General features: G+C 39.8%; 1 protein-coding gene across 1 annotated transcript in view; it reads right to left on the reverse strand.

Annotated features, from left to right (window-relative positions):
• Positions 1-27,452, reverse strand: part of ADCY8 (adenylate cyclase 8) — a 160,992-nt gene that overhangs the window by 33,693 nt on the left and 99,847 nt on the right. Inside the window, exons 8-9 of the mRNA XM_067530337.1 lie at positions 19,391-19,588; positions 11,655-11,755 (exon numbers count right to left, since the gene is read on the reverse strand). Coding sequence (XP_067386438.1) covers positions 11,655-11,755; positions 19,391-19,588 — 299 coding nt within the window. The remainder of the gene's footprint in view (positions 1-11,654; positions 11,756-19,390; positions 19,589-27,452) is intronic.

Consider the following 27,452-nt stretch of genomic DNA (forward strand, 5'->3'; position numbering starts at 1 on the left):
TTTCCTGTTATTTATCTGCATGCACTTTGACTGCCAGTCAGGTGTAGCTGTACTAAATGGAGAAAGGATAAGCTGCAGCAGGTTGCCTCTGCACCTCAGGGGATGAGGGATCCCTCATGACTGTGCTGAGCTATGTAGGTTGTCAGAACAGAGGACCACAATTGCCTATTCGTGCTGTGGAGCATGACAGTGCACCACAGGGCTCACTCAGGATTAAGTGAAGGTAACATGCCAGAGAGAGACTTTAGTGCAAGAGTGAAGTAACAGTCTGGGGTAGTTTGAGTGGAGTAGGTGAAATGGCCGAGTGTAGGACAGGTGTAGTTACAGCATGGTTGATAAGCCTGTCCTAAATGTGACTTTTGCCTTACCATAGAGAAGGTTGTGACAGTTTCTATTACAGTTCTCATGAACCCTGTCCCTCTCTGTGCTGAGTATTATATGGAAGGGCACCATGGTGCTACTATGTCACAAGGGACAAGTTTGGGCAGTGTTAAGGTTGCCTAGCAGGGATGGTGTGAGAGGCACTACCTTAACTTTGCATTTGCTGTTTTTCAGAAGTTTAAGTTAAGCCATCCTCCACCTCTCATCTGAAGACTCTTCACTTGGGGGCATTAAATCCAAATCCAAATTTGCCAGATTTTGGGGTGTCTGAATTTGGTGTTCAGATTTGGCCTGTACAGAGAAAGTTCTGAATTGCAAACTCTGATTTGTGGTCTGGGCCGTTTTGCAATTACAAAGTGGCGAAGGGGGGGATTCACCCTAGACTAGGAGGTGGAGGATTCACAGATAAGAGGCAGCCCTGTTGTATTTAAGTAAGAAGAGAATGTGATCATATGTGGAGGGAGCTGAAGGAGGTCTGGAACCTAACATTCTTCATGGGGCCCTGAAATAGCTGAGTGCTGGTCCTGTTTACAAATGCCTAGAACAGTTTTACATGGGAGACTGAAAATAAATGGAAGATAACTATGTAAGAATAGGGCGTACTCCTTCACTAGGGTCCTGGCATATTGAGAATGAGAGCTAACCTGGAAAACAAGCTAAACTAAAATGCTTGCTGAAATTCAAAAGGAAATTTATTTTGTGAAAAAACCTAGGGATATAAGCCAAGGGTGAGCAAAGCGTACAGATCAAAACCAAATAATCAATAGCAGGAATAGACATAAATAATAAGCATGATACAAGTACCCAAACTGAAATAGAGCCAAGAAGAAAACTTAATCATGTATATTATTATTGTTAATTTATATTTACGAATCATTTAACTTTTATAGAAATATTTTTGTTTTCAGTGTAATAATTTAACTAATGGTAGCTGATAAGGAGATATACACTAGTTAAATTCAATGGAATCTTAAGCTTGGTGTCTGTATAATTACTGATACAGTTTTAATCACTCTGAAATATGGTATTTATTGGACAATTTTTTTTCTTAGATATGATGATGATGATATAATGCACAGCTTACATCATTATTCCTCCTTGTCTGACACTTTCTATTAAAATCCATGTCATAATCTCTGAAGTGTAAACATGGCATGAGACTTTGAGCTGGCAGGCAACCAGTTCAGAATAATTTATCTTAGTGCCTTTAGCAGTTGGGATTTTCAGAAAGAATAGCATTTCATAAAATAGAGGTGTTACAGACAATAAATATAACAATACTTCTGATTAAATATGCCTAGACAGCTAACTATATTTTGTTACACTTCAATAACTTTTGGGTAACAGTGATTAGTTGCAGTAACCCTCAACTTAGCAAGCAAGATGTTAGCTTTTAATATGGGAAAGTTATTTTACAAACTGTTTGGAATAACATATTGGATGATTTCAGAAAAAAAATTCTTCTGATCTTGTGAACTGAAATAAGATCAGCAACAGAGTTATTTTGCCTGACAGCCTTTCTGGTGGTTTTTACTTATAACATATTATTAATTATTATTATTATAATTACTTAGATCTGTGAATAGTGATCATTGCTATTTTTACTCTCATGCCAGCGTTTCCATTCTAAACATCTATTTTTCCCTGCACTAGAAATTTGTATGTGAATTTTGTGCAGGAGATAGGTACTAGCCTATTTGATAATTAGGAACTAATGGGTAGAGCTCACCAAAACCACAAAAGCCAGGTGAAGGAGAACCCATAGAACCCAGAAATCAACAGATCGTGGGGGACAAAAACTGAGAAAACAGGGACGGGGTACAGACTGTTCGGTCAAAACAAGGAATCCAGAGGTGGACACTGAGCAGAGAAATCTGGATAATGCCCACTGCTCCAAGCAGGAGTGCAAGGGATCAGTGGATGCTGCCCAGAGAGATCTGCCTAGACAAGCAAATGGACCAAAGACCAGGAAGAGGGTGAGAGAGGCTAGACTGACAGCCCTGGAGAATGAAGACCTATTTATCCAAAGAGCAGATAGTGCACAGGCATCAGCAGCGGAGCCTTTGCTACATAGCCACATCAATGTACTCATCCCTGACATGGAGGGATCCCACTGAATATGGAAAGCAGTTCAGACTCCCTGGATAATTAAGCCCATTGAAACAGGCATATCAGATAAAAATAATATACCTTTTAAAACTAGATAAAAGTGCCTGAATAGTTGTTTACACAACAGAACATACAGGTCAGCTGAGCAAGGAACATGCATTTAGATAGCTGTCTAGGCCTCTAAGTAAATCTTGTAATGGTTCAGCTTTGTATCTGGGGAACTAAGGTTTGCGTCACTGAACAGCAGTGTTTAGCAGATTTAAAGGTAGATTTGACCTTTCTGATTGTTGTAGGTAAAAGGGCAATGGGGGGGAAGAGACAATGGGTATGTCTATACTGTAAAAAAGACCTCTGACAGCAAGTCTCAGAGCCCAGGGAAAACCCGCTGGCAATAAAATATTTTTCTTGGGTTCTTCAAGACCCACCTCCAGAGGACTCTCCATTAACCCCCAGGCTACTCCAACACCCACATGCACTTCCAACATCCTGCCCTGCAGTGAGCTCCTTTCTGTCCAAGGGAAAAGTGACTGACATTCCCTTTGGAATTCCATAATTCCAGTCCTGTATCAGCCTGAAAATGAGTGATAGGTCATCTGCAGAGAAACATGTGGTGCCACTGGGGTGCAGTCTATTGATTCCCCAGGGACCTAGCATGCGTCAATTCCAATATAAAGTCAATAGGAGTCTTTCTTTTAACTTTAATGGGAGTTTGATCAGGCATCAAGGTACAGACCGAACATAAGGCTATACCTACACAGGAAAACAAGACCTGAGGCACTGGCCTCAGAGCCCGGGTCAACTGATTCGGATTCATGGGGTTTGAGCTGTCAGGCTAAAAAAAGCAGCAGAGACATTTGAACTCATGCCAGAGCCCAGGCTTTCAGACCCAGCAAATGAGGAAGGCCTTGGAGCCCAGACTCCAACCCAAACCAGTATGTCTACACTGCTATTTTCAGCCCTTCAGCACGAGCCCCATGAGCCCATGTCTGTTGACCTAAGATCTGAGACTCCCTGCTGTTGGTTATTTTTTGCTGCGTAGATGTACCCTGAGTGTTTTGTCTGGTGCTGCAGAGCACTAACTGGAGAGCCATTCAGCAACTACTAAATTTATCCTTCTTTACAGAACTTCAGCAAACAAACAGATGCGATTGTTTAGCAAAGCACAGAAATAGAAAGAGCTCCAGTAACCAAGTGAAAGAAGTTGGAAATACAAATTACACATCAGGCTGCTCTGCTGAGCTAGATTGCACTCTGTGAGCATATGAAATGATTCTCGCATGAGAAAGTGAGTCACATGCCAAAGGAGTTGCAGAAAGAGAAGAAGAATGACTTCAACGTTTGTAGGAAGTCAAATGGATTCAGAAAGGGTAGTTACAGCAGAGGCACTGCATTACTTTGGGTTGACTAAAGTAACTTCCCATCTTGACACTTCAGAGAATAAAAAGCTGCAACAGATACACTTAAATTCAGTGATGGGCCTGCTGTATCAAGGAAGAGTATAAAGGGATCAAATATTTATCTGACTTTTTTCACCCAGAAGACAGATATAAACTGCCATGAAATTCATAATCTTTTTGTGAGGGGGTGGTCTGTCTCCTAAAGGGCAGTGTTGCCTAGGGGCTAGCCCACCACCATCACTTGGCATGGGCCTTTAAAATTTTGGCATGTCTGAAGTACAAGGACCTAGGAGAAGTTGGGAGAGAAGAAACGGTCCCAGGAATGAGTAGTGTTTGAGAGGAAAGCCCATTACTGTATCTGTAAGGGCCTGGGACCAGAAGCCTTGCCAAGTAGGTGAGGCAGGGCTTCCCTCTCTCCCAGAGAAATGGGATGAGCTTTGGGAAGAGGACCAGCATAGATGATGCCTCCCTTTCAAAGCAGGACAGACATAGACTCATAGACTTTATGGCCAGAGAGGACCATCATGATCATCTAGTTTGACTTCATGCACATCGCAGACCACAGAACCTCACCCAAACCTTCCTGCAGTAGGCCCAAACCTGTGAAGTCCTCAAAACTGAGTTACTGAAGTCCTCAAAACTTGATTTAAAGACTTCAAGTTACAGAGAATCCACCATTTACTCTAATTCAAACCAACAAGTAACCGATGCCCCATACTACAGAGGAAGGCAAAAAAAACACCCCAAAAAACATTGGAGATATTTACTAATAGCAATCATGGATGTTCCAAATGCCATTGCAGGCAATCTCATCATACCATCACCTCCATAAACTTACCAGACTCAGTCTTCCACATGTACAGACTTTCACTCCTCCAATGGTTAGAAACCTTTATCTAATTTCAAACCTAAACTTATTAATAGCCATCTTATATTGATTTGTTCTTGCACCAACATTAGTCCTTCACTTAAATAACTCCTTTCCCTCCTTGGTGTTTATTCCTTTGATGTATTTATAAAGAGCAATCATATCTCCTCCCAGCTTTCGTCTAGCCTAGTCTAAACAAGCCACTCTCTTTATGTCGCCTCTCATAAGGTAGGTTCTCCATTCTTCTGATCATCCTAGTGGCCCTTCTCTGCACCTTTTCCAGTTCAAATTAATCTTTCTTAAACATGGGAGCCCAGATCTGCACACATCATTCTAGATGAAGTCTTACCAGTGTCTTGTACAACAGTAATAACACTTCCCTGTCTCTACTGGAAATACCTCACCTGATGCATCCTGGGATTGCAATTAGCTTTTTTTCATGGCTGCATCAGATTGGTAGCTCACAGTCATCTTGTGATTGACCAAGATATCTAATTCTTTCTCCTCCATTGTTGATTCCAACTGATAAATCCCAAGTTTATAACACAACTCCTTGCTGTTGTTAGTCCCTAAGTGCATGACCTTGCACTTCACACTATTAAATTTCATCCACTTTCATTATTCCAGTTTTCAAGATCATCCATATCTGCTTGTATGATATTACGGACTACCTCTGTAATGGCAATACCTCCTAACTTTGTGTCATTTGCAAATTTTATTAGCAGGCTTCCACTTTTTCTGTAGAGATCATTAATGAAAATGTTAAATGTGATTGGTCCTAAAACCAGTCCTGAGGAACTCCATTAATAACCTCCCTCCAGCCTGACAGTTCACCTTTCAGCATGACCCACTGTAGTCACCCCTTTAACCAGTTCCTTACCCACCAATCAATTCTCATATTAATCCCCATCTTCTCTAGTTTAACTAATAATTTCCCATGTGGAATTGCATCAAATGCTTTATTGAAATCCAGGTAGATTAGATCTAATGCAATTCCTTGTCTAGAAAATCAGTTATCCTCGCAAAGAAAGAAATCAGGTTGATCTGGCACAATACATCTTTAATAAAACCATGTTATATTTTATCTCAATTACCATTTATCTCTATGTCTTTAATTATGCCTCTTGTTCAAAATTTGTTCTAAGACCTTGGATACAATAAAGTTCAAATTAACGGACCTGTAGTTTCCTGGATTGCTTTTCTGTCCCTTTCTTAAATATAGGTACTATATTTCAATTCTTCAATCAGAGGGTATGACCCTGAGTTTATGGATTCATTAAAAATCCTTGCTGTTGGGTTTACAATTTCATATGCTAATTCCTCTATTATTCTTGGATGAAGATTATCTGGGTCCCTCAATTTGGTCACATTAAACTATTTGACTTTGACTTCCACCTTTGAAGTGGTAATTTCTACTTCCAAATCCTTGTTCACATTAGCCCCTATGCCTCTTCCCTCAAACTCTTATTAAAAAGTGAGACAAAGTATTCATTTACTGTTGGGCCATCCTGGGATTATCTTTAATCTCTACCCTGTCCTCAGTGCTTGGTGGTCCTACTTCTTCTTTCCTCATTTTCTTTTTATTTATATGGTTAAAGAACCTTTTATTATAGGTTTTAATTTCCTTTGGAAGGTCCATCTCCGCTTGGCTTTTGGCAGTTCTCATTTTATCCCTACACTTCCTGATTTCCTTGCTGATCCATCCCTTTTTCCATTCCTTGTAGGCTTTCTCTTAATAACCTGCTTGAGATGCTTGTCCATCTAGTTTGTTCTGCAACTCTTCCCTACAATATTTTCCCCTTTGCTTGCGATCCAGGCTCCAGATAGTTTCTGCATCTTTGACAAAGTAATTTCTAAGCTTCCTTCTCATTCAGATTCTTGAGTTCTTCAGTCCAGTCCACTTCCCTGCCCTTTTGAAATCAAGGACCCTATCTGAAGTCCTATTTTTTTTTATCCTTCCATTTAGTTTAAACTGAATTAACGTATGATCATTTGAACCAAGTGTCCTATACAACCATTTCTTCTGTGAGGTCCTTGCTACTTACTAATATTAAATCTAAAATGGCATCACCTCTTGCTGGTTTGGTGACTATTTGGTGAAGAAAACTGGCTATCACATCCAAGAATATCTGGTAGCATTTTTATGCATTAGTAGCCTTTCTCCTCTAATCAATATCTAGGAAATTAAAGTCTCCTGTAAGCACCCTATCCCTGTAGTAGTTATTTAATTAAAAATATTAATGAGGTCCCTATCCATATCCAAATGATATCCTAGAGGTCTGTAGCAGACCATAAGCACTATTCTAGTAAAGCCAGTTACCATTCTTTAAGTGAGTGTCTCCCAATCATCTACCCAGAATTCCTAGTTTCAAGTTATTTTAATCAGTTTTGCCAACCTCCATCCCAGAAGTCTATCACCCTCCCTACTCACGTGGAGTCCATCCCATGACAACAGTCTTCTGCCCATGAATGCCTCCCAGTGGTCAAATGTTTCAAATCCCTCCCGATAGTACCTGCGTGAGCTATCTGTTGATCATCATGATCTTGGCTCACCTTCACTGCCCTCCTCTAGGGAGAAGAAGAATCCGTTTGAAGATCATCTGAGTTTCCATGTCTTCACGTTTCTTCCCCAGCCTGGTGTAGTCTTCCTTGATGAGTTCCAGCGAGAATCGACCAGTATCATTTGCTCTCAGTGGATTCCTTACCACTCCCATTAGGATTCTCTTCAGTCACAGGTCCTAATTTTGTATTTAGCTCCTGGCAGATAGCACACCTGTCTGTTCACCAGATCAGCTCTGGTGACAGTCCTGTCTGTTCTTAGTAAGGAATCCCATTCATGTAGACCTACCTATTCCTGTTATTGATGTGATTCTCCAGCCTTTCCCCTTCTGTTCTTACTGGCTGCTAGTCTTCTGTTCTCACTTGCAATCTTCTGTGCATCATTCTCTAGCCTCCTGGGGCTTTCAACTCTGGTTATCTCCATTGTCTCTTTCCCTCTTATTGTAGGAAAAACCGCTCTTCTCTTCTTTTTTGCCCTCCCACTTTCTCTTACTGCCTGCTGTACCCTTAATTTTCCAGTTCAGCAAACCTATTCCTCAGCTCTATTTCTCTTTTATTAGCCAGTAAGAGATCCTGCCTTCAGGAAAGAAACCATAAGGATGATCTGAATTATAACCCAAAGGAATTGCTGAGAGAAGTAACATACCAGTGAGAAGCCATACAGGAAACTAGACCCTCTGGAGAAGAGGCCCACAGATTGTGTACCAGAGGAATGGTCAATAGGAGGAGAATGGTAGGAAGTGGGCCAGGGAAACAGTAAGGGATTGGGAGAGATTGGCACCAACTACCTTATACAGAGTTCCTGGCTTGGAACCCAGAGAGTGGTTGGGCCTGGGCTCCCCTACTAATCCCAACAGGAGGGTTTATTAAGGCCTTAAGCAAGCAGGCCCCATTCAAAGAGGCCAGGGACTGTACTCCCTCATATAGGGCTTCTGACCTCCTGAGATATTGGACTCTTCAGCACCCTGAAAGGAGAAAGGGCTACCAATGACCCAGCTGAAGGGATGAGGTCATGACAAAGGACCAATAAGTGGGCAGGACAGCAAGGGGTCCAACGGAGAAGGAGGGAAACTGAGGTAGGCTTGCTCTGTCACTCTGTTTTGCCACAAGAGGGTGTGGAAGGTTACTGCCAACACTTTGCACACACTGGATATGAGAATAGAACAGTTTCCTTCTCTATCATGAATGCATACAGCATATCTGAGAGTGTTAGTAAAGATGCTGAGCAAGATGATCGTTTAAATAATTCTTCCCTTCACATGTGCTTTCACCAGAGCTCCAGCTCAGCAAAACTTTTAAGCAGTTACTTAACTTTAAGCAGGCGTGTAATCCTATTCCCTCTTCAACAAACTACTTAAGCATGTGCCTAAATCCCACTGAAGTCAAAAACATTAAGTACGTTGCTGAACATGGATGGGATTACTCACAGGCTTAAAGTTCAGCACGCGCCTAAATGGTTTTACTGAACTGGGATCCAGAAATACAAAAGCACAATTCTGTTTCCTCACCCAAATGTTTTCCCCTCTCTTGCTCAGACACACCTATTTATTATTGCAGGGTTGTTCGTGATTATTAAGCAAATAGTATTATTATGTGTATGCTTTGCAAAGGATGAGATTTTGTTTTCAAAACAAAATATATGGACTTTGCAAACAAGAAAAAATGGTAGGTAAAAATTTATCTTCATTAACCTTGACAGTGATCTTTCAACTCCTGAAAGCAGAATGTGCCATGAAGCACAGTACAGGGTAAGACGAGAAACCAGAGGGAAAGCAAAATAGCTGCAGGGAAGATGGCTATGTCATTTCTTCCTACTTCCGTATGGCACCGGGTAGGGTTGTGCGTATTAGCAGAAAGGAATCCATACCACTAGAAAGCCCATCATATTTTGTTGGTGTGGCAGAAATGATTGATTAAGGAGCAAAAAAATTCAATGAAAAAGAGGCTCCATAAACAAGCTCTGTCAATCGTTCTGCATACAAGCAACCAGAAGAAAATCAAGCAGTCTAGACATGGAAGATTAATGTATTAGAAGAAGATGGACTTTAAAAACACAGATTTTACAAGACAATTGGCAGCAATAGAGCACATGAAAAGCACCAAAAAGCTAAATATTATAGCTGGGAAAATCCCAATTACATTCACAGGTGCCCCGAGATTCAGTGTGTAGAACATCTCATGTACCTAATACCCACCTCACTTTATGATACTCAGAGTGTATCATATCAGAGTATATCATTATTTCTAAAGAACTAAAGATAAGAAACTGGAGATTATAAATTGGTCAAAATGACCAAGGGGTATGTGGATATTTGGAAACCATTGGTGGCTGGGTTTGTGATTTCTATAAAATAAAAATTAGGGTGTTTTTTATCCAGGTCCCATGTTATCAGAATTCTAAATTTTGTGGGAGTTTAGACAAATTAGCATACACACATTTATAACGTGCCCATCACCATACTATAAAGGCATGTTTAACATCATGTGTTTTTAAAAATTGTCATTGATAAATTAATTAAAAAGCATCTGTCCTAGGATACAGGCACATTTAATACTTATTAAAAGCACTAATCAGTTAATTTAAGTTCTTAGCAGTTGTAAGGTTGCTATAGTTTCAAAGTTATCCTACAGGTGAACACAGTAGTCAAATTTATTGTGACAAGCAGCTGTCTGAGAATTAAGTGCTTTCTGCATCCTGTTCTTTAGTACCATTCACCTCATTAGAAACTGAGCTGTGTGACTTTTGGGGAAGTTAAAATCCTAGGGTTTTTGCATTATATAGCAATAGATGCTCAACTTGGTTGTGGTGCGTAGATAGAAGAATGGGGGCATAATGTTTAGAAAAATGCTGCTTTAATAGCAGGAGATGCTGGACAAAAATGACAATCTGACAATTTGGTTAGGTTACATGAAGTCCAATCATGCAATACAGATGGCCCAGTCTTTCAAGTTACTGATCATCCTCAACTACTATTGACTTCAGTGGGAGTTAAGAGCACTCGAGCATTCCACGAAGCACAGAAAAATCAGAGCTGGAAAAGACCTACTAGGCCATTTATTCCATCGTTCTTGACAGTGCAAGACTGTTCCTGTCAGGATAATTATATATCACATCACACTATTTATAAAGTACAATTATACAACTTACTAAGACATACTTATGTGCTGTGGTGAAACACAGAAGCAAAAGCACTTTTTAACCAGTCACTAACCCACAAATAATTACTTATTAGCAAGAAATTGTACCTATTAAGAAAGAGCATTTTTTAGATTATCTGTAGAAACATGGGACCATATTATGCCCATTTTTTTAAAAAGCAAAGCTCCCCATTCATATCACTGGTAAATTCCGCTTAAAAACTGATAGAATGATATAGACTCAGCAGGTATTGTGGATTTCAACTCTCTCTCATGGTGAGAAGACAGGTGTGGTGCTAGTTCCTGAAAACAGCCTGATACAAAATTATGCAACAGGAAGAAAACATGCACTAATATTTCCAAACTTTTCTTAGGAACTTTAAAATAAAGGTTGCTTGGTTTATGTCACATAAATGAAGGAAATTGTAGAAATATTATCATCCTGCAGAGGGCCAGTGTTTTCCAGAAATTGCTGCTATTACCATGTTTTTCCCCAAAATGACTCTCTTCATTTCTGGGATTGTCTTTAATTTCTGGAATCACCACTCAGAGGGTGGGCAGGTCACGTAGGGTCACACCCCCCCATTTCTGCCCACGGACACCTGACTCCTTCACAGGGCAGAGGCTGGGAGCTGGCTGCTGTTGAGACCTACTGCTAACTTCTCTTCTTCTCACACAGGTCTGGGATCAGCAAAACTGCTGTGGAGCTTGCCCTGGGTGGACAGGGGTCTTGGCAGCAGGGCACCATAATCCCTTGCCATGGTGCAGAGTGGCTGGTACTCACACCGGCTCTCAACAGAGTCCACAGCACCTGTCTCCCGCTCACCTCTCTTGCACACAGCTGGCTGTAGGCTCTCAATGCCCAGCATCTGTCCCCCACCTGCACAGCTGGCCCCTGCTGCCTCCCGCCAGCACACAGCTTGCCTGGCTCTTCTCTTCAGTGCCCAGCATCAGTTTCCTCTCTGTCCCCTGCACAGCTGGCTCTAGCCCTCAGTGCCCAGCATTTTCCTGCTATAAAGGATTACATATTGCTCATGTTTATCAACACATGTATTTTTTGCATTAATATAATGCACATCCGAAACTTCCAAGCTTCGAAAATCTGAAAATATTCTGTTTTCATTGCTGGAAAACACTGGCCCTAAACCTGTGCTTTCCCCGTAATGCCTTTTAGAACTGTAATGAGGTCTCTTTGTATTTACCTTGAAGAAGGAAGTAAACTTTGGATTGCGGTGATAAATACCAGGACAATGAATGCACACACCAAGTTTGATTTGAACACCTCGTCCCTCATTTGAGAATACTGGAATAAAAACAAAGAAAAATGAATTAATGTTCGGCTCCTGTGGCAGTTTTGTAAAGAGTGACATTTTTGGAAGCGTCTGGGAAACTAGCAAGAGGATCTGGTAAATTAATCAGCATATTGTGGTGGTGTTTTTAAAAAAAGAACGAAAATCATCATGTCATGAGCCAATAAACCACTCTCACTATGGGAGCAAACCCCAACCATTTTGTTTTAATAAAACATGTTTTACATGGTTGCCTTTTTGTCTAAATTCCATGCATTAAAAAACAAAGATGGGGTAAGGACACAGGGACCATGGGCATGAATATGATGCAAAATACCTAGGTGATTAGCTAGAGAAAACAGTACTGACAGAAAAGTCCAAGCAGTAAATTCAGATCTAGATCTTTAATAGCTCACAGTATGGCAGTGTTTGGATACAGGGTTTTAATTTGAGACTCTGTTAAAAAGAAATAGAAGACATGCATCGAAGTCAACAGGCACTGCACACGTACATAAAGTTACCCATGTGCTTAAGTGCTTGCAGGATCAAGGCCATTATGTTTTCCTTTTAAAACAATATTCAGCTTTCAGCTAAAGTGAGTTCTTCCCCGCTCCTCAAGTTCCACTGCTGTTGTTTATTCTGACTTCTCCAAAACATGGTAAGAGACCACTCTATGATGGGCTGGGATCACGGAATGTAATGTATAGGTCACGGGACACACAGTCTATAGGTTTATTTACAAGTGATCTCTAAATCTGGTAATTTCCCGTTCACACAACTCCCCCACTTCCCCAAACCCATACATATCCTACTCTTAGAAGAATAAATTATGCATGAGATTTGTGAATAGGGATGGGTGGGAATATGGGCAACTATTAATGCTGCTTTTGTAATGTATGTGCCATTTGGGGTAGCATTACACCTTTTCCTAGGAGCCTAACAGAATATGGCCTGAACTCTATATTAAATGTATCCTGTACTCCTTTCAAGTAGTGATATTCAATATTCCAAATAACACACAGGTAATATAGAAACTTCTGAACATGAGCATTCAGACCGACTCTGCAGAAAGTGGGGATATTATTCTGCCAACAGCCCTCCTTTTTATACTAAAGACCCCTTGAGTTGCAAAGATACCATCAAGAGCATTTTTTAAAATTCAAACTACACATTGCCAAGCATTTTGCTTCCAGTATTGCAAACCACATATTTTGGAAATCCTAGCAGACATCTCAGATTACCACATGTCACCCTTCCCATGATAGTTACTTCAGAAACGAGTTTTGGGCTCCATCAATAAAAGTGAGTCAGTTAAATCATGGGGAAGATGGACTACATCCTCAGGTGGTGTAAATCAGCATATCTCTGTTGACTTCAATAGAGTAATGTCGATTTACAGTTGATGAGGAGCTGCTGGCCCATGTACATATATTTTAAAAAATCTGGCACAGTTCTATTTACACTGTATCTCTGCTACAAAAAATCCTTTAAGCAATAAAAATAAATAGCTGCCTAATCTGTATAACTTTCTCTGTCATCTTTTATTTTAATAGAATCATGCCTCTCTGTTTTCTCTAATCTCTCTAAATGATGATGAAGCCGAGAGTTATATATTCAGAACTGTAAATGAGATTAAAGTTAATATAAAACATGCATAGATCTCTCTTATAGACTTTGTAAGACACGAAAAAGAGATGCCGACAGATCCAGATAAGCAGACTTAAAATGTGGGCATGAGCAGGGCAAGTGAGAGGCAGCTGCTTCAGTAAAGTCCATGGGTAACATCCTGCTATGAAGCTCAACCCTCTGTCACCTACGCTGCTTTTGAAGGAGGAGGGTATTGGGCTTTAAGCCATGTCCAATCCTTGGGGCGGGGGGAGGGCTTCATCTCATCTGGTGAAATATATAGCGCTAACTCATCTAGCTTTTAGAAGAGAGAAAGTGCCTCTTATCTTCTCCCCCTTCTGTTTGCTATACGGAGGAAGAAGGTCCATTTATCTCTTCCATCCTTTGGATCCTTCTCTCCCATGAATAATTCCATTGTCTACCCATTGCCGCAGCAGTGTAAAATTGACATGATTCTTGATGGTTTCACTACTTCGCACAGGGTTACTAATTTAACTCTGCTGCTGTGTTGCAGAGGCACTAGACCTGTTTGCCTGCATTTTCAAGAAGACAACTCTTCATCAGTTCATGTTTCCTTTTTTTCAATAAAAGAAGGCTTAAACTTTGCACAAATTGATTGCTAGTGCTATAAATACTCACCGGCGAAGCTTCCTACTCTTCCTTTGAGATGGACATCAATTTTTGAAGCCCTGGGTGTGAGTTTAGAGTTGTCTCCAAATACTAGCTGAGTCTCTCAGCTATCAGTGACAATGGCATAATGAAAATGCAAAGGAGAACTGGCATATTAAATTCAGATCAGCAGCTCTGTGTAAACACAAAATTTGTCTCCTCTCAAATATAAAGCCCTATTTTCTTTCTAGTAACATGTGAAAGACTCAGTTCCACACTCCTGATTAAGGTAAAACTATCACTGAAGACAGGAAGGGTTTTGCCTGCCTTAACTGTCTAGGACTGGGCCTATGCATTGTACAAAATTATCAAGGAAAGATAATTTCAATTCTTTACAATTTATTATGAAACGAAAATGCTTGGTTAGGGAAATTATAGAGAATTAATTTACTGCAGTACAAATACAGCCTTTCCTTCTGATGTCAAAAGGATATGTGGCATAATTGTGCCACGAGAAGGATTTGTTGCTAACATTTCTAGGGCAGCTCCGATGCCAAAGATAAAACTTAGCGCTACAGTAGCAATTTCCATTTTCAGAGTGCTTCAAAGTCGTTAGGGGCTGGATTGAGCCTCGAGGCTTATCCTGCTCCAGGAGGAGTGCCAGGAACACATTGTGACTAGAGAGGCACAATTCTTCCCCGGGCTCCCATCTGGCTCTGTGCATGGGATAGCACGCCCCAAACAGCTCTGCTCATTTCCCACCCCTCTCTGCCCACTTGCTTGCAGCAGGAGGCGAATCGAGCATCCAATCCCTTTCCCCCTGAATTCCTAGGGTGGTGGTCTAGGCAGGGACTGTGAAGCCACAAATGGCAGTGGGCACTCCACCACTCATGGCTGCACAAAACCAGCCACAAACTGGCCTTAATTAATATTACTGATGATGATGTTTATTATCATTAACCGGCAGAGGCCACAATGGGGTACCAGGGCTCCACTCTGCTAGGCACTGTAAAAGCATGGAATGAAAGGACAGTCCCTGCCCTAAAGAGCTCTCAGCCTTTTGAGATGTTTTGGTGATTAGAACAGCCCGGATGATGCATTTTTCATGGGTACACTTTAAGATTGAAATGTCACCTTGGGGACAATGTCCCCTTAGCAACTTTCTTCTATATTCCGTTTCCAATGCAATGTAATTCTCTATAGGAATAACCCTTGTGCGGAGAGGTATAGCCCTGAGGCTAGGAATTCCTTTAGGGATACCTATCTCTTTAGGGATGAGACTTTCTTGACCAGAATCTCTCCCCCTTACCCCTCGCATTAAAAAATCTTCTGCCACACTTGCCTGATTTATCCTGCCTGGAATTCCTGGTATTGGGAATTTTCCAGCTAACAGACAAGAAGTGCAGAGAAACCTCTAAATGATAAAAAGCTACTTAGAGGGGCATCATGCCAAGCGATATCTGAGAACTCTTATGAGACATGAGAAGGATGTCAACATCTTCCACAGTCTAATGCTAAAACTTCAAGGATTCTTTAGCTGTATCTCTTTTCCTTTTGCCCATTTGCCACTATCCTGTTTGTGAAAATAGCTTCTAGCAAAACTGGGAGTGAATTTATAATGAGAGTCAAATGAGCTAACAAGTGCTAATAAGTGACATATATATATAAAAAGGCCTAGTCCCCTTTTTTTGAAATAATTTCCAAAACACACTATTTGGGATCTTGCACAAATCTCTGCTAACAACAAGGACTCCTGGTGGAGTTCACTGTGCACTTTATCTTTCCCTTCATGGTGATATCCTATTTTCTGATGTAACTATGTTTCCGATCTCTGTGGAATCTATGTTCATACGACAGCAGAGAAGAATAACGGAGGAACAGGCGTCTGCCAAGGGAAGTTATCATAAAGGCCTAAACTGTTGTAAATAGATCAGAATTTTGCCACCATGTCACATCAAATTGTGCAACTTACACAAAGCAAGTGAATTCCTGAAATTGATTTTTTGCATTTTGTGTCCTTTTTAGCAAATCAAAGCTCGAAATTAATTCCTCCTGTAATTCCACTGACTGCAGTGCTTTTATTATAGAAGGCTGAAATCCCAGCCCCTCAGCAGCAGTGCAATGCAAGTTCAGTGCTCCATTTAATTCCCACTCAAACGACCAAAAACAAGCCTCCAATGGGATGTAAGTATTGCCTATACAGAGTGTAATTTTTATATTCACTTGCTTGTCAGTTGATCTGAGATAAAAGCCCTTGATTCTCTGTCCATGGACAACAAAAGAGAGGTTTTATTAGGAATAAGTCAATGCTGTATAAAAGCATCAGGCTGAGTGTGAGGACACAGGGTTTCAGAAAAGAGAAATTAGAAACATTCTGGAAATATTTTATTTCTGAGCTGCTGTTGCCTTGCGGCAGCCACTACACTGCACGGAAGGCAACGGGGAGCAAACTAAATCAATCAGGCATGGAGGAACTGTAGAGTGAGATGGGAAGGCCAATAAACCCGTGCTAGTTCATTTACACAGAAGATCTGCAGAGAGCAACTAGAGGAGTTGATGTAGAAGGTTGTGACAGACAGCAGAGAAGTATTAAGGCCTGGGAAAAAAAGTCTGATTCTGGAGTGAAAGGCAAGGACAATGAGAGCAGAGAGTGATAATTTTTTGAAATAGCCTTGTCGGACTCAAATTTTAACCTGATAAAACAAGAGGAAAACAATTAGTGTTAAATGATAGTATATAGACAATCTAGAAAGTAATGAGGGACTGTCTTTCTAAAAATGGTAGCTATTCTCTCCAGCTATTATCTTTTATACCATCACTAACATCATTGCAGAGGCAAAACTGGGAGGAAAAAACGTTTCCTGTATTTCACTATAAGAGAGTTCCACTATATTAGTAATCAACTGTACATGATGATTTGGCTTTCATTAACCTACTGGTCCCATGCATACTTACTAGCTTTATTATTCTGAGTAGCACAAGTTGTGTGCATGGCACTTTGCACACATGTATGATGAAGCAGTCCCAGGCCCTGAAGAACTTACTATATAGCTTGTGATGGCATAGATAGATTACATTTTAGCACGATGAATAGCTATGTACTTGGGTTTCCTCTAATTATTAGCTATGGACAAACCAGAGCAGATAAAATAATCTCTGAATTTTACTTCTATCCAATACTTGAAAAAAGCTGATCCAGAAAGTTTAAACTATTCCAGTTGACTTTCTTAAGAAGTTCTTCATTTTTTCATATTCTATGCCTGCTGGTTCTGAATGGGACTAGAAATGCTGAAATACAACTGTTATCATTAAAAAGTCATAATTTACCAGTTTGACACTGTGCTTTCTGAGATGTCATACTGAGAGCAACAGGTGTCATAACCGTTAACAGATGCTGACTTTTTAACAGACACCTTTCTGTCATCCAGATATAATTTAACACCTTGTTAATATTTGAAATCTGACCTAGGAGATGTGGTGGGTGAGTTTTTTCTTGCTCTGCTTAAATTGAATTTAAATTAGATCCCAAATTTTCCATCTGGAATTTGTCTGTCACTGTTAATTGTGGAGTCTGAGTTGGCAGACAAGTTTAACAAAACAATGCTGAGTCTGGAAAATCTCCATTTACCTTGGACCTAACTGAGGATTGCTCATATTTAGTAGCAACTTACTTCTTGAATAATCCTCTTTTCTTCAGTGGGATCTTTTGCAAAGTAACATACTATTCAAAAGTTCCAGAGGGTAGCTGTGTTAGTCTGTATACAGCAAAAACAATGAGAGTCCGTAGCATCTTAAAGACTAACAAACTCCTGCGGGAATAAGCTTTCGTGGGCTGCAACCCACTTCATAAGATGAATGAAATGGAAATCACAGATAGGAGATATATATATATATACATCCAAAGGTAAGAAACAGCAATGGGGAAGGTAGGTGTAAATAAAGTCCATTCAGTTAGAGTAGATGAGGCCTAGTCACAACCATTGATTAGAAGGTGAGAATGTGTGAACAGTGACAATTACTTCTTGTAATGAGATAAACATAGACTGGGTCTGAACAGGGACTTGGAATGGTTCTCTCATTACAAAAAGTAATTGTCACTGTTCACACATTCTCACCTTCTAATCAATGGTTGTGAATAGGCCTCATCTACTCTAACTGAATGGACTTTATTTACACCTACCTTCCCCATTGCTGTTTCTTACCTTTGGATGTATATATATATATATCTCCTATCTGTGTTTTCCATTTCATTCATCTTACGAAGTGGATTGCAGCCCACGAAAGCTTATGCCCGCAGGAATTTGTTAGTCTTTAAGGTGCTACGGACTCTCGTTGTTTATACTATTCAAAGACAGCAAGGGTTTCAAGAGAAGAAGTTCCTACTTAATGAGAACAAGGTTTATAATCAGAGTATTGCCTGAGTCAGAAATGTGGGATCAGAGTCAAACTATCAGATATCTCTGGGACAGAGTCCTAGTTGGTGTCAATTGTTATTATTCTATGGAAATCAATGGAACTATGACAATTTACACCATTTGAGGATCTGTCCACGAGTTGAACAAAGGTACCTTGAGCTGTTGCTCAACAGATGTTAAAGCACTGATGGACAACAAGGTTCTTCAAGGGTGCAGTTTCCATGCTGTTTCTCTCCCTCCTTCTTCTCCAATTAGACATACACCCAACCATAAGACTGTCACTGCTGATCCTGAGCACTTTGTCATTCTCTGGGTTGATGAAGTCAGTTGAAATCAGTGCAAAGAACAATTACCTCTCAAGAAACCCTGGAAGAGATTGCCTTTCTGTCGTCCCCCCCGCCATTCAAATTGAAATATATATCTGCTTTTGAATGTGGACAGACACAAGAGTGGGGTGGGATACACTCCAGTTCAGGAGCAATAGGGACATGAGAAAACAATATTTATCCTTCAAAAGTAGAACATTTCTTTAATGTGGGGCTTAAAACAAAGATCTGGCAGAGTGGTTTGACTCAAAATAAAAAATAGCAGTTGACTGGGATTTAGGGTGGGACTGCATCACCAATAAAGGGGACTATAGCTCTATATTATCTATCTTCTTTTTTTAACTTTATTGATGTGCTTGCTCCCATTTCGTGCCAAAGCAGCCTGATTTTTAAAAGTAAGCTCTGCTCTGACTCATCATCAAATTAAAAAGCTGGCAAATATCTTTCACTTGTCTTCAAAAGCAGCACTTGCTCACAAGTAGGGACTTTCCAGTTCTAGAACTGACTCATCAAGTAGTATAATGACCACTGTGTCCATTAATGGCCTTCGGTTCAATCATGTCTTCTAAAAAACAAAACAAAACAAAGCTAGAACCTAGAGCTATTGTCTCTAATTCAGTGGACATTTAAAACAATTTGAATTGGAAAAAAGCAGCTATCAAGACCCAGCTACCTTATGCTCCAGGCTGGAGTCTTTAAACATCAGTGAGAAAGGCTTGATATGCTCTCTTCTCAATTTATCGCCACTCCGTAAGTCGATGGTGTGCTCTATTCGCTTGTTAATTTCCTCGGGCCCAGACTGGACATGCAAAGCTTGTGCAAGATGGTTTGGAAGCAGATTTATTGAATTTCTTGTTAGGGCAGCCAGAGTCTAGGGGAAAGCACATGCAAACAGAATAAACCTGCTGGTCCCCTTGGGTTAAAAATGCAATGTTTTAGATCATGTTGCATTGCAAACTGTAACAGCATTCCATGCAATTCATTCAATGAAACCTACAGAAGTTTAAAATAATAAGTCTGTTCCACTAAACACATACAGTATAGTAGATGGCTGCTTTCATATCATGTCGTGTAGGGGTTTTTATGTTTGTAGTTGCACTGAATGATATCATTGTAATAATATTTCCAGATTTTGCTGCTGAATTATTTGTGAAATTCTTAGAGGATGGTGGGGGGAGCCCACATCAAGATCTTGAAACAGGGGACTGAAGTCAATGGTCTGTCTTAGCAAATTAGAACAGAATCCACAGAAAATATATGAAGGAGAAAAGACAGTGAAGTTACTGGATGTGTATAGTCAGGGAACAGATAGTTTGGGAGTGGAGGGGAAAGAAGGAGGAACTTCCCTGACTGCCTCACCATTTGCCTGTTCATGTGCTTTCAAACAGTCAGTGAGCTCTTTCTCTATATTAGCATGTTCCAACTAGTATACGTAAATCTCAGTTACGCCGTATTGTTTAATTTAACTCTTATACAGCGCGTTTCACGGTAGTATTGCTGGCAAAGATTTTTTGTAGATCCTTTTAATTGTACTTTTCCATCACTGACTGATGCTAGTGATTTCTGTGAAGTTTCATAAAGGACAGATGGTGACGATAGTAAGAATAGTGTTTAACCTTGAGAACAGATGTAGAATTTACTTTCATGAAGTGAGTAACTCAACCCAGCGTAACAATTTATTATACGAACCACAACAAGACAGCAGATTGAATGGGAAAACAAAAGCATTATTGTCTGATATATTCCCAGTGTTTAAAGAAATGATAAGGAATAGAAGGGATATAAACTCTGATACGTTAGTGCATAAGACAATCTCTAATTATTAGGGGCTAGGAAGAAATTTTCCCTGTGGGCAGGTTAATTCACAGCTGCCTATTGCCAGGGTCCTCTGATGTATCTGATACTGACCATTGCTGGAGAGAGGATACTGGTTTAGACAGACCATGATTTGAACCTGTAATGCAATTCTTATTGATTAGGAGATTCCATAGAGATAATGGAATATGGAATCTTTCCCTAGTTCAAATTCAGAGCTTGGACAGAAACTATCTTAAGCTGCTGCCTTCTGATGAATCTTGAGTAGCATGTAAGAACAGGAGAGGGGTCTTAGTTTAACTACCAGTGGATAAGTATCCACCATCATAAAATACAGCTGTAAGTGGCAACCTTAGAGGCCAAGGCTCAAATAGTCCTGAATACTAAATTCCTCTCTTACTCCCCATAATTAGAAAAAAACCTTTGGAACCCAGAAAGCCGAAAGAGTTTAAGACATTACAGCTGAAATCCTGTCTCATATTGAAGTTGATGGGGATTTTGCTGTTGACTTCAATAGGGCTATATGTGTTTTGACAAGGCCTTTTACTTAGCCACAAAAAAGACAGTACCACCACATTTTTGAAAGGGCAATCAATTAAATGTTCCCATAAAAACTTTCAGACATTGTATCCTTGTGATGCAGGAATTAAGATGTACACATTAAGGAGCGAGTCCAAAGCCCAGTGAAGTCATTGGGAGTCTTTCTAGTGTCACAGAGTTTGATGCCAGAAGGTACTACTACTAATCTGACCTCCTGCAAATCACAGATCAATAAACTCCACCCAGTCAACCCTGAACCAAGCCTATCGATGTGAATTAGATCAAAGTATTATTGCCCTCTGGAGATTACTGCATGTCACGGGCAGAAAAGAGGAAGGACCGAGGTGCACAAATATCTGAGGCCCCTGCAATGACAAGGGATTTTTTAGTGATAGATACCCAGATGATTCTGGTAAGTGACTCATGCCCCATGCTGTGGAGAAAAGGAAAAAAAATACCAACGTTCTGCCAATTTGATCTGGAGGAATAACTTCCCAACCTCAAATATGGCGATCAGTTAGAGCATGTGACCAAGTACTGAGCATGTGACCAAGAACCAGCCAGCCAAGCACCTGAGAGAGGGAATGCTCAGTACCACCTCAGATCACTGTCTCACTCTGCCCAGTGTTCCCCATCTTCAGGCATGGCCATCTCTGATGCTTCAAAGGAAGGAGGGGAAAAAAATAAAGGTCCTTCCTAATTTCTCCAGGTGACTGGCATAAACCCTAAATCATGAGATTTCAGATTTTAGGAACATCAAACAATGTGATTTCAAGGAATTGTGGATCACACCCCCTAGCATCGAATAACATCCTTTCCTTAGATGTTATTAGATGCTTTCAGGCCTTGAAGGAGTTAATTTAAACTTGGGATCTGTGGTGAAGCTATTATGGATATGCTGGTATAGGGATGGAGGCTTGAAGCAGTGCTTGGTTATCTATACGAATAGGATCGTTTCAGAGACTGAAGTGTTTTGGTCTCTTCAGAATTAAGTCATATTATCCTAGCTCTGCTGGAAGCAGAGGGAGACAAGTGCCTGATGTTTTAGCAGGATAACGTTTGATTACTCGAGGGAAATTATCTCACCTCACCTCAGCAGGTGACTAAAGTAATTTTGCTCAATTTGAAGTGAAAAAATCATGCTGCTTTGTTGCTGCCGCTATTAACTAACTGGTTTAGAACCACTGGTGCCCGAGCATGTCACCTTATCACTGCTGGGACACCAGTGTCATTTGCGGTGGGACAAGGAGGAAACCTGGTGGAAACAATCTGTATTTCTCCAGGAAAAAGAAGGGCAAGTCCCAGCTGAACATGATGTAATTTGTCCACCTCTCTCTCTCTCACACACACACATACAAACACACTGAAGCAAATAGCTTTGACCTAATGGGCAATGAGAATCAAGTAAAAAAAGGTCATATGTGTGTCATGGGCCAAGAGATGTGCTCTAATCCACTTATCCCAGTACATCCCATGCTTTGTTCTGCATCTGCTAGGGGAGCAAATGTGGAATACTTGCTTCCCCTTCAAGCCCATGATGCTGTTTGGTCAGCAGCTGTATGGAACAAACATGGGTGATCCATATAACTACTGAGGGCCAGATGCCGCAATCCTTAATCACCTGAGTAGTGCTTTACTCCTCCAGTAATCCAGTTGAAACCAATGGGGTTATCTGAGGAGTAAAGCACTATTGAACATTAGTGAGAGTGGCAGAATCTGGCCCTAATAATTTGTTTTTCAATTTTAGTGAGTTCCACTGAAAGACAAAATATGGTGCTTTCAGTCACATTCCTACTTGCATACGCTGGCAGAGAATGCATTATATATTCAGAGTATATACAGTGGTCAACATAAAACAGTTCCACATCTGCCAGAGAGTTATCACACTTATTTCTTATTCTAGATCTAGGGAAAAACGGTGGTGTCCAAGATATGAATGTGGGTAACGGTTGGCAAATGTCAATATTTTTTAAGGGCTGCTCTGTATCTGTCTGTCAGATGCACAAATATGCATGCATGCAATGGTGTGCTGTGAAGATTTTATTGACCTGAGTTTGGGATAGCCATTGTACTCAGGAGTTAGGCCAACCATCCCAAATGAACAGTACTGAAATCTTTATATCATGCAATTATGTATTCTGTGTAACATGATGATGATCATCAGCATTATATTACAGTAGTGCCCAAAGACTCCATTTAGAATCAGAGAATCACTGTAGGGAACCATCGTATGCTCAAACCCAGATGCAGATGTGTTACAAAAAATTACTTTAGAAATGTTTCAGAGAGATTTGAAATACTGTATGGGAATGATATTTCACTTCCCTCTGCCTGTAAATCCAAGCTCCTTTAATATCACAAGTCCAACTGTGCTGAAGAGGAAAATAATAACGAATACATTTTAGAAAACTCTAAGAATGAGTTAAATTAGATCATTCATGCTGAAATCACTAATCCTTCCCAGGTTACATGCAAGTGCTTTATATCTCATGGGAAAACAGGGCAACATCCCCTTTCTAATGGCACAAAGCTCCAATGTGTAGACCTGCAGGATCACAGTATATCTAACCTTACTCCTGCATTAGTGCAGGAGAGAAATCCTAGCCCTGATAAACTCTATGGGAGTTTTGCCATTGATTTCAATGGAACTAGGATTTCAACCCATAGGGCAAATCAGCTGGAGTATGTTGTCATGACAATTTACACCAGCTGAGGACCTTACCCCTGGTGTCCATTTTGCACCCCAGACCAGTGTAATATTGAAGGAAAGGAGGAAACATATCTCCAATAGGTTGATTGGTTTAAAATAGGGGCTGTTTGGGGTCTAGAAATTTGACATGTTAAAGTAAATCCCAAGGGGGTGTGGATTAGTAAAAAAAGAACTAGTGAGACAGTCAAAAAGGTATGAATAATTCATTTCAGCACATGGCTGCTCAATTTTTTATTACCTATTACCACCACACAAGTGAAGTTATTATAATTTGTTTTTGACACAAAACTTTTCCAGTCTGACAGTGCGATGCATTTTTCAGCGTTGTCTAATGCTTCAGCCACAAATCCTTATTCCATTGAACTCAATGGCAAAATTTCGATTGACTTCATTGTGACTAGGTTTTGGGCCTAAGATGTTACCACCTTGCAATCATGTCATTTCAAATGCTTGGGTTATCTCAGTTCAAGAGGTATATCTATATAGATATATATAGATATACACTAAGAAGTCAATATAAACGAGCTGCAGCTGACAGGCCCATTACTTGAAATCTCCCAGCGATGCCTGTGGCAGTTTTGCATAGACAGGGAATACAGGCTTAGGCCCAAATAACATTAGAAGAAGTAGTAGAATACTTCACACAGACCAAGGGTTTCTTATTTTTTTATAACTGAAAAAATACAAAAAACCACACTGAGTGAGTTTCAGAAGGTAGACTTAAATCCTTTTGATTCAGCATATTCCAGTTGAACTATAATGCAATACTAAATGTTATTCCAGGATTATCTATATCCAATTACCTTTGAAACTGGGTTTGGTTTTGTTATGTAAACAAAAAGATTCAGAGTCAACTTAGTTATTCAGAATATAAAACTTGGCTAAGTGGAACCTTAGACAATTGCATATTATGTGGTGCCAACAGAGTTTTGTTTTGCCTTTTGATTTAGTAAACAGAAGAAATGACACACTGGCAGACCTTAAGGGTTCTGTTTTCAGTATGATGCAAAGCAAATGTAGGTAAACTACTCATATTACCATTAGCTAAACAAGATGATGCAGTCAAATTCCCATTCACTGAGCTGAACCTTTACTTTTAAAACATGGTTTAATTATTTGAACCTTGTGCATAACACAGGCACAAGCTCTCTGGTTCAAGTTCCACCAATAGATGACCTCACGTTGATGCTAGAGGGCAGAATCTAGACTTTAAAGTGAAAAGACCAAAAGGTGTGAGAGGGCAAAAACGGACATAAGCTAAATTAAAAGCAGAGGGTGCAGAAATAGATTAAAGTGCAGGAATCTAAGAAGTAATTTTTTTAAAAAAAAGTCAGTTTTCAAAATCAAAATAAACACATTTTTGAAAAAATAGGAAGGAATGATTTTTTTCTCTGGGACATTTGATATTCTATACCCATGTCATTATATATTCCTAGTCCAAGGACCGGATTTACAAAGACACTGAAGCACCTAAAGATGCTCTATGTCAAAATCCTGCAGAACTACATGATAATAAAACAAAGAAAGTTCTATAGAAATTATTCTAAACATCATAGAGTTGAATAGAAAACGAAATCCTTTTAAAATCCTCCTTTTTACAATGGAGTTCTAGAGCAGGGATATGATTTTCTATTAAACACTATAGGATGGTTTTAAAATAAAAGACAGGTTTCCATTGTTTAGTTAATCCTGTAAAACTATATCATAGGGGTTACTGACATCAAAATAAGAGGTTGGCACTAAGAATTGAATCTAGGTCACCTGTTCTTTATTACCCCAGATTCTTTTATGTTTTACCCCTGGTCTTTACACCAGTTGTTCTTACTTCTCTAAAATTAATGGCATCCTTTAAACATTGCTTAATAAATGCCTGCATTGGTAACAGTCGCCACAAGGATCACTACAATATGTTTATACACCTCACAGCTAACTTAGACTTGCTTTTTTGTAACTGCATCCCATTGCTGTCAGATTTCTTCAGGGTAACATCAGGGGCCATATTTTGCCCTTGGTTACAACTTCTGTAAAACACAGAACCAACTATCCATATACCACAGAGGTTGGAGGCTCTCTCTGTGGTTTACAGAAGGGCCCAGCCACATTAATAGCCCCATTCCACTAGCAATAGAGTCCAGGAATGTTGGACATGCACTGAATTTCATTATGGCCACACAACCTCAGCATAATTCACAATCAAACCTAAATCACAAGCCTGGTAACTTTAACCTTGTGTTGAATGCTTATTCTGTCTCTAAATCAAATCTCATACCTCCATTCCACTGTCATAGGCCACCAATCCAAAGTAAATTAGGGAAAAGTATATGAAATATGTTGAGCTGCAGCTTGGAGGAGAGATATCAGAAGAGATTCTAATGTGTCAGATTCTCACAGACCCAGCAAGCCCTAGAATTATGCCACAGGTACCAGATGAGTTGAGTTACCCAAATCTTGTTGTAACTGATATTTTTTTCGTGAGGGCATTTGAGAGGAACCGGCAAATACTAAAGCAGATCCAGTGTTTTACTGTCGAACTGCTGCTTCTTGGATCTCCAACCTCCTCTGCTACAAATGATCTTTCTGCCTCATAATTAACATAATTAAATGCTTAATCTGTCCAAGGCTGACCAGTCCTTGGAGAAAGACATAAGTTACTAGCATAATTTAAAGATGCCATCTAATTTCTGATATTAGCTTCAGCCCACTATTAAAGAAAATAATGCACACGATCTTGACTTTAAAATTGAAAATTACATAATTGAGTCATGCATTCAATAACTGGCTACTTAGAGCTTCTAGCCAACTAATGATTTGTCATAGTAAAACTGATTTATGTTTTTTGTACTGGGAAATATGATATTGAATCAAAATAGGAAGAAGCCATCTTCTGTTGATTTAGATGTGTTTTGTTGCCATAAGGTGCAAATTCCTTTGAAGACACATGCATTCATACACATTTTAGTAATTTTCATAGACATTTTACTGGGTTATTAGATAGAAGAAGGTCAACATTGATATAAAACAATAGACTTTTTTTCATTGTTAGCACATGGTAACGTATAGCTGAGAATATGGACAATGGAATAATAGTGTATTCTGCAAGATTTTTTTTGGCCTTTAGAAATGGAAAGGGAAAGAATAAGGAAAGGAAAATGTTGAGAGAAGTTAATATTAGCAACATGCATGCACTCTTTCATTCCCAATGGAATGAGAATACAGATATAAGCCGAAAAAATGATGTGAGAGCTGAAAGGAATTGTACATGCAGATATGCAAATGCACAGATACGTATATAAAACAGATGTTTTATATAACAGCAAACTGTACCATGCACCATGTCAGTCTGAAAGGACAAATATTCTTCACAAAGAATTGATCACTTGTGAGGGTTTATCATTCCAGGCAAGAGGCAGTTGATGAATCAAATTCATCACGCAACAAAGCTTTAAGTTCTACAGACGTTTCAGACAACTAGGACTAAGTACATGCAGCAAAAGAAAGGAAATATCATGTCATTATAGATCTCTTACATACAAATGGAAGGCAACTCAAACTGATCTTGTTTCACAATGACTCATCAATCTTTCAAATGCAGTAGAAAGAGTGGTGTCTTAGGGCATTTTAACCTTTTCATCTTTAATTCCTTTCAGCAGACAGGCTTCACAACTGATTT

Source organism: Emydura macquarii, unplaced genomic scaffold (assembly GCF_026122565.2).
Source record: "Emydura macquarii macquarii isolate MOO-44397 ecotype Brisbane River unplaced genomic scaffold, CSIRO-AGI_Emac_v2 contig_369, whole genome shotgun sequence".
NCBI lineage: Eukaryota > Metazoa > Chordata > Testudines > Chelidae > Emydura > Emydura macquarii.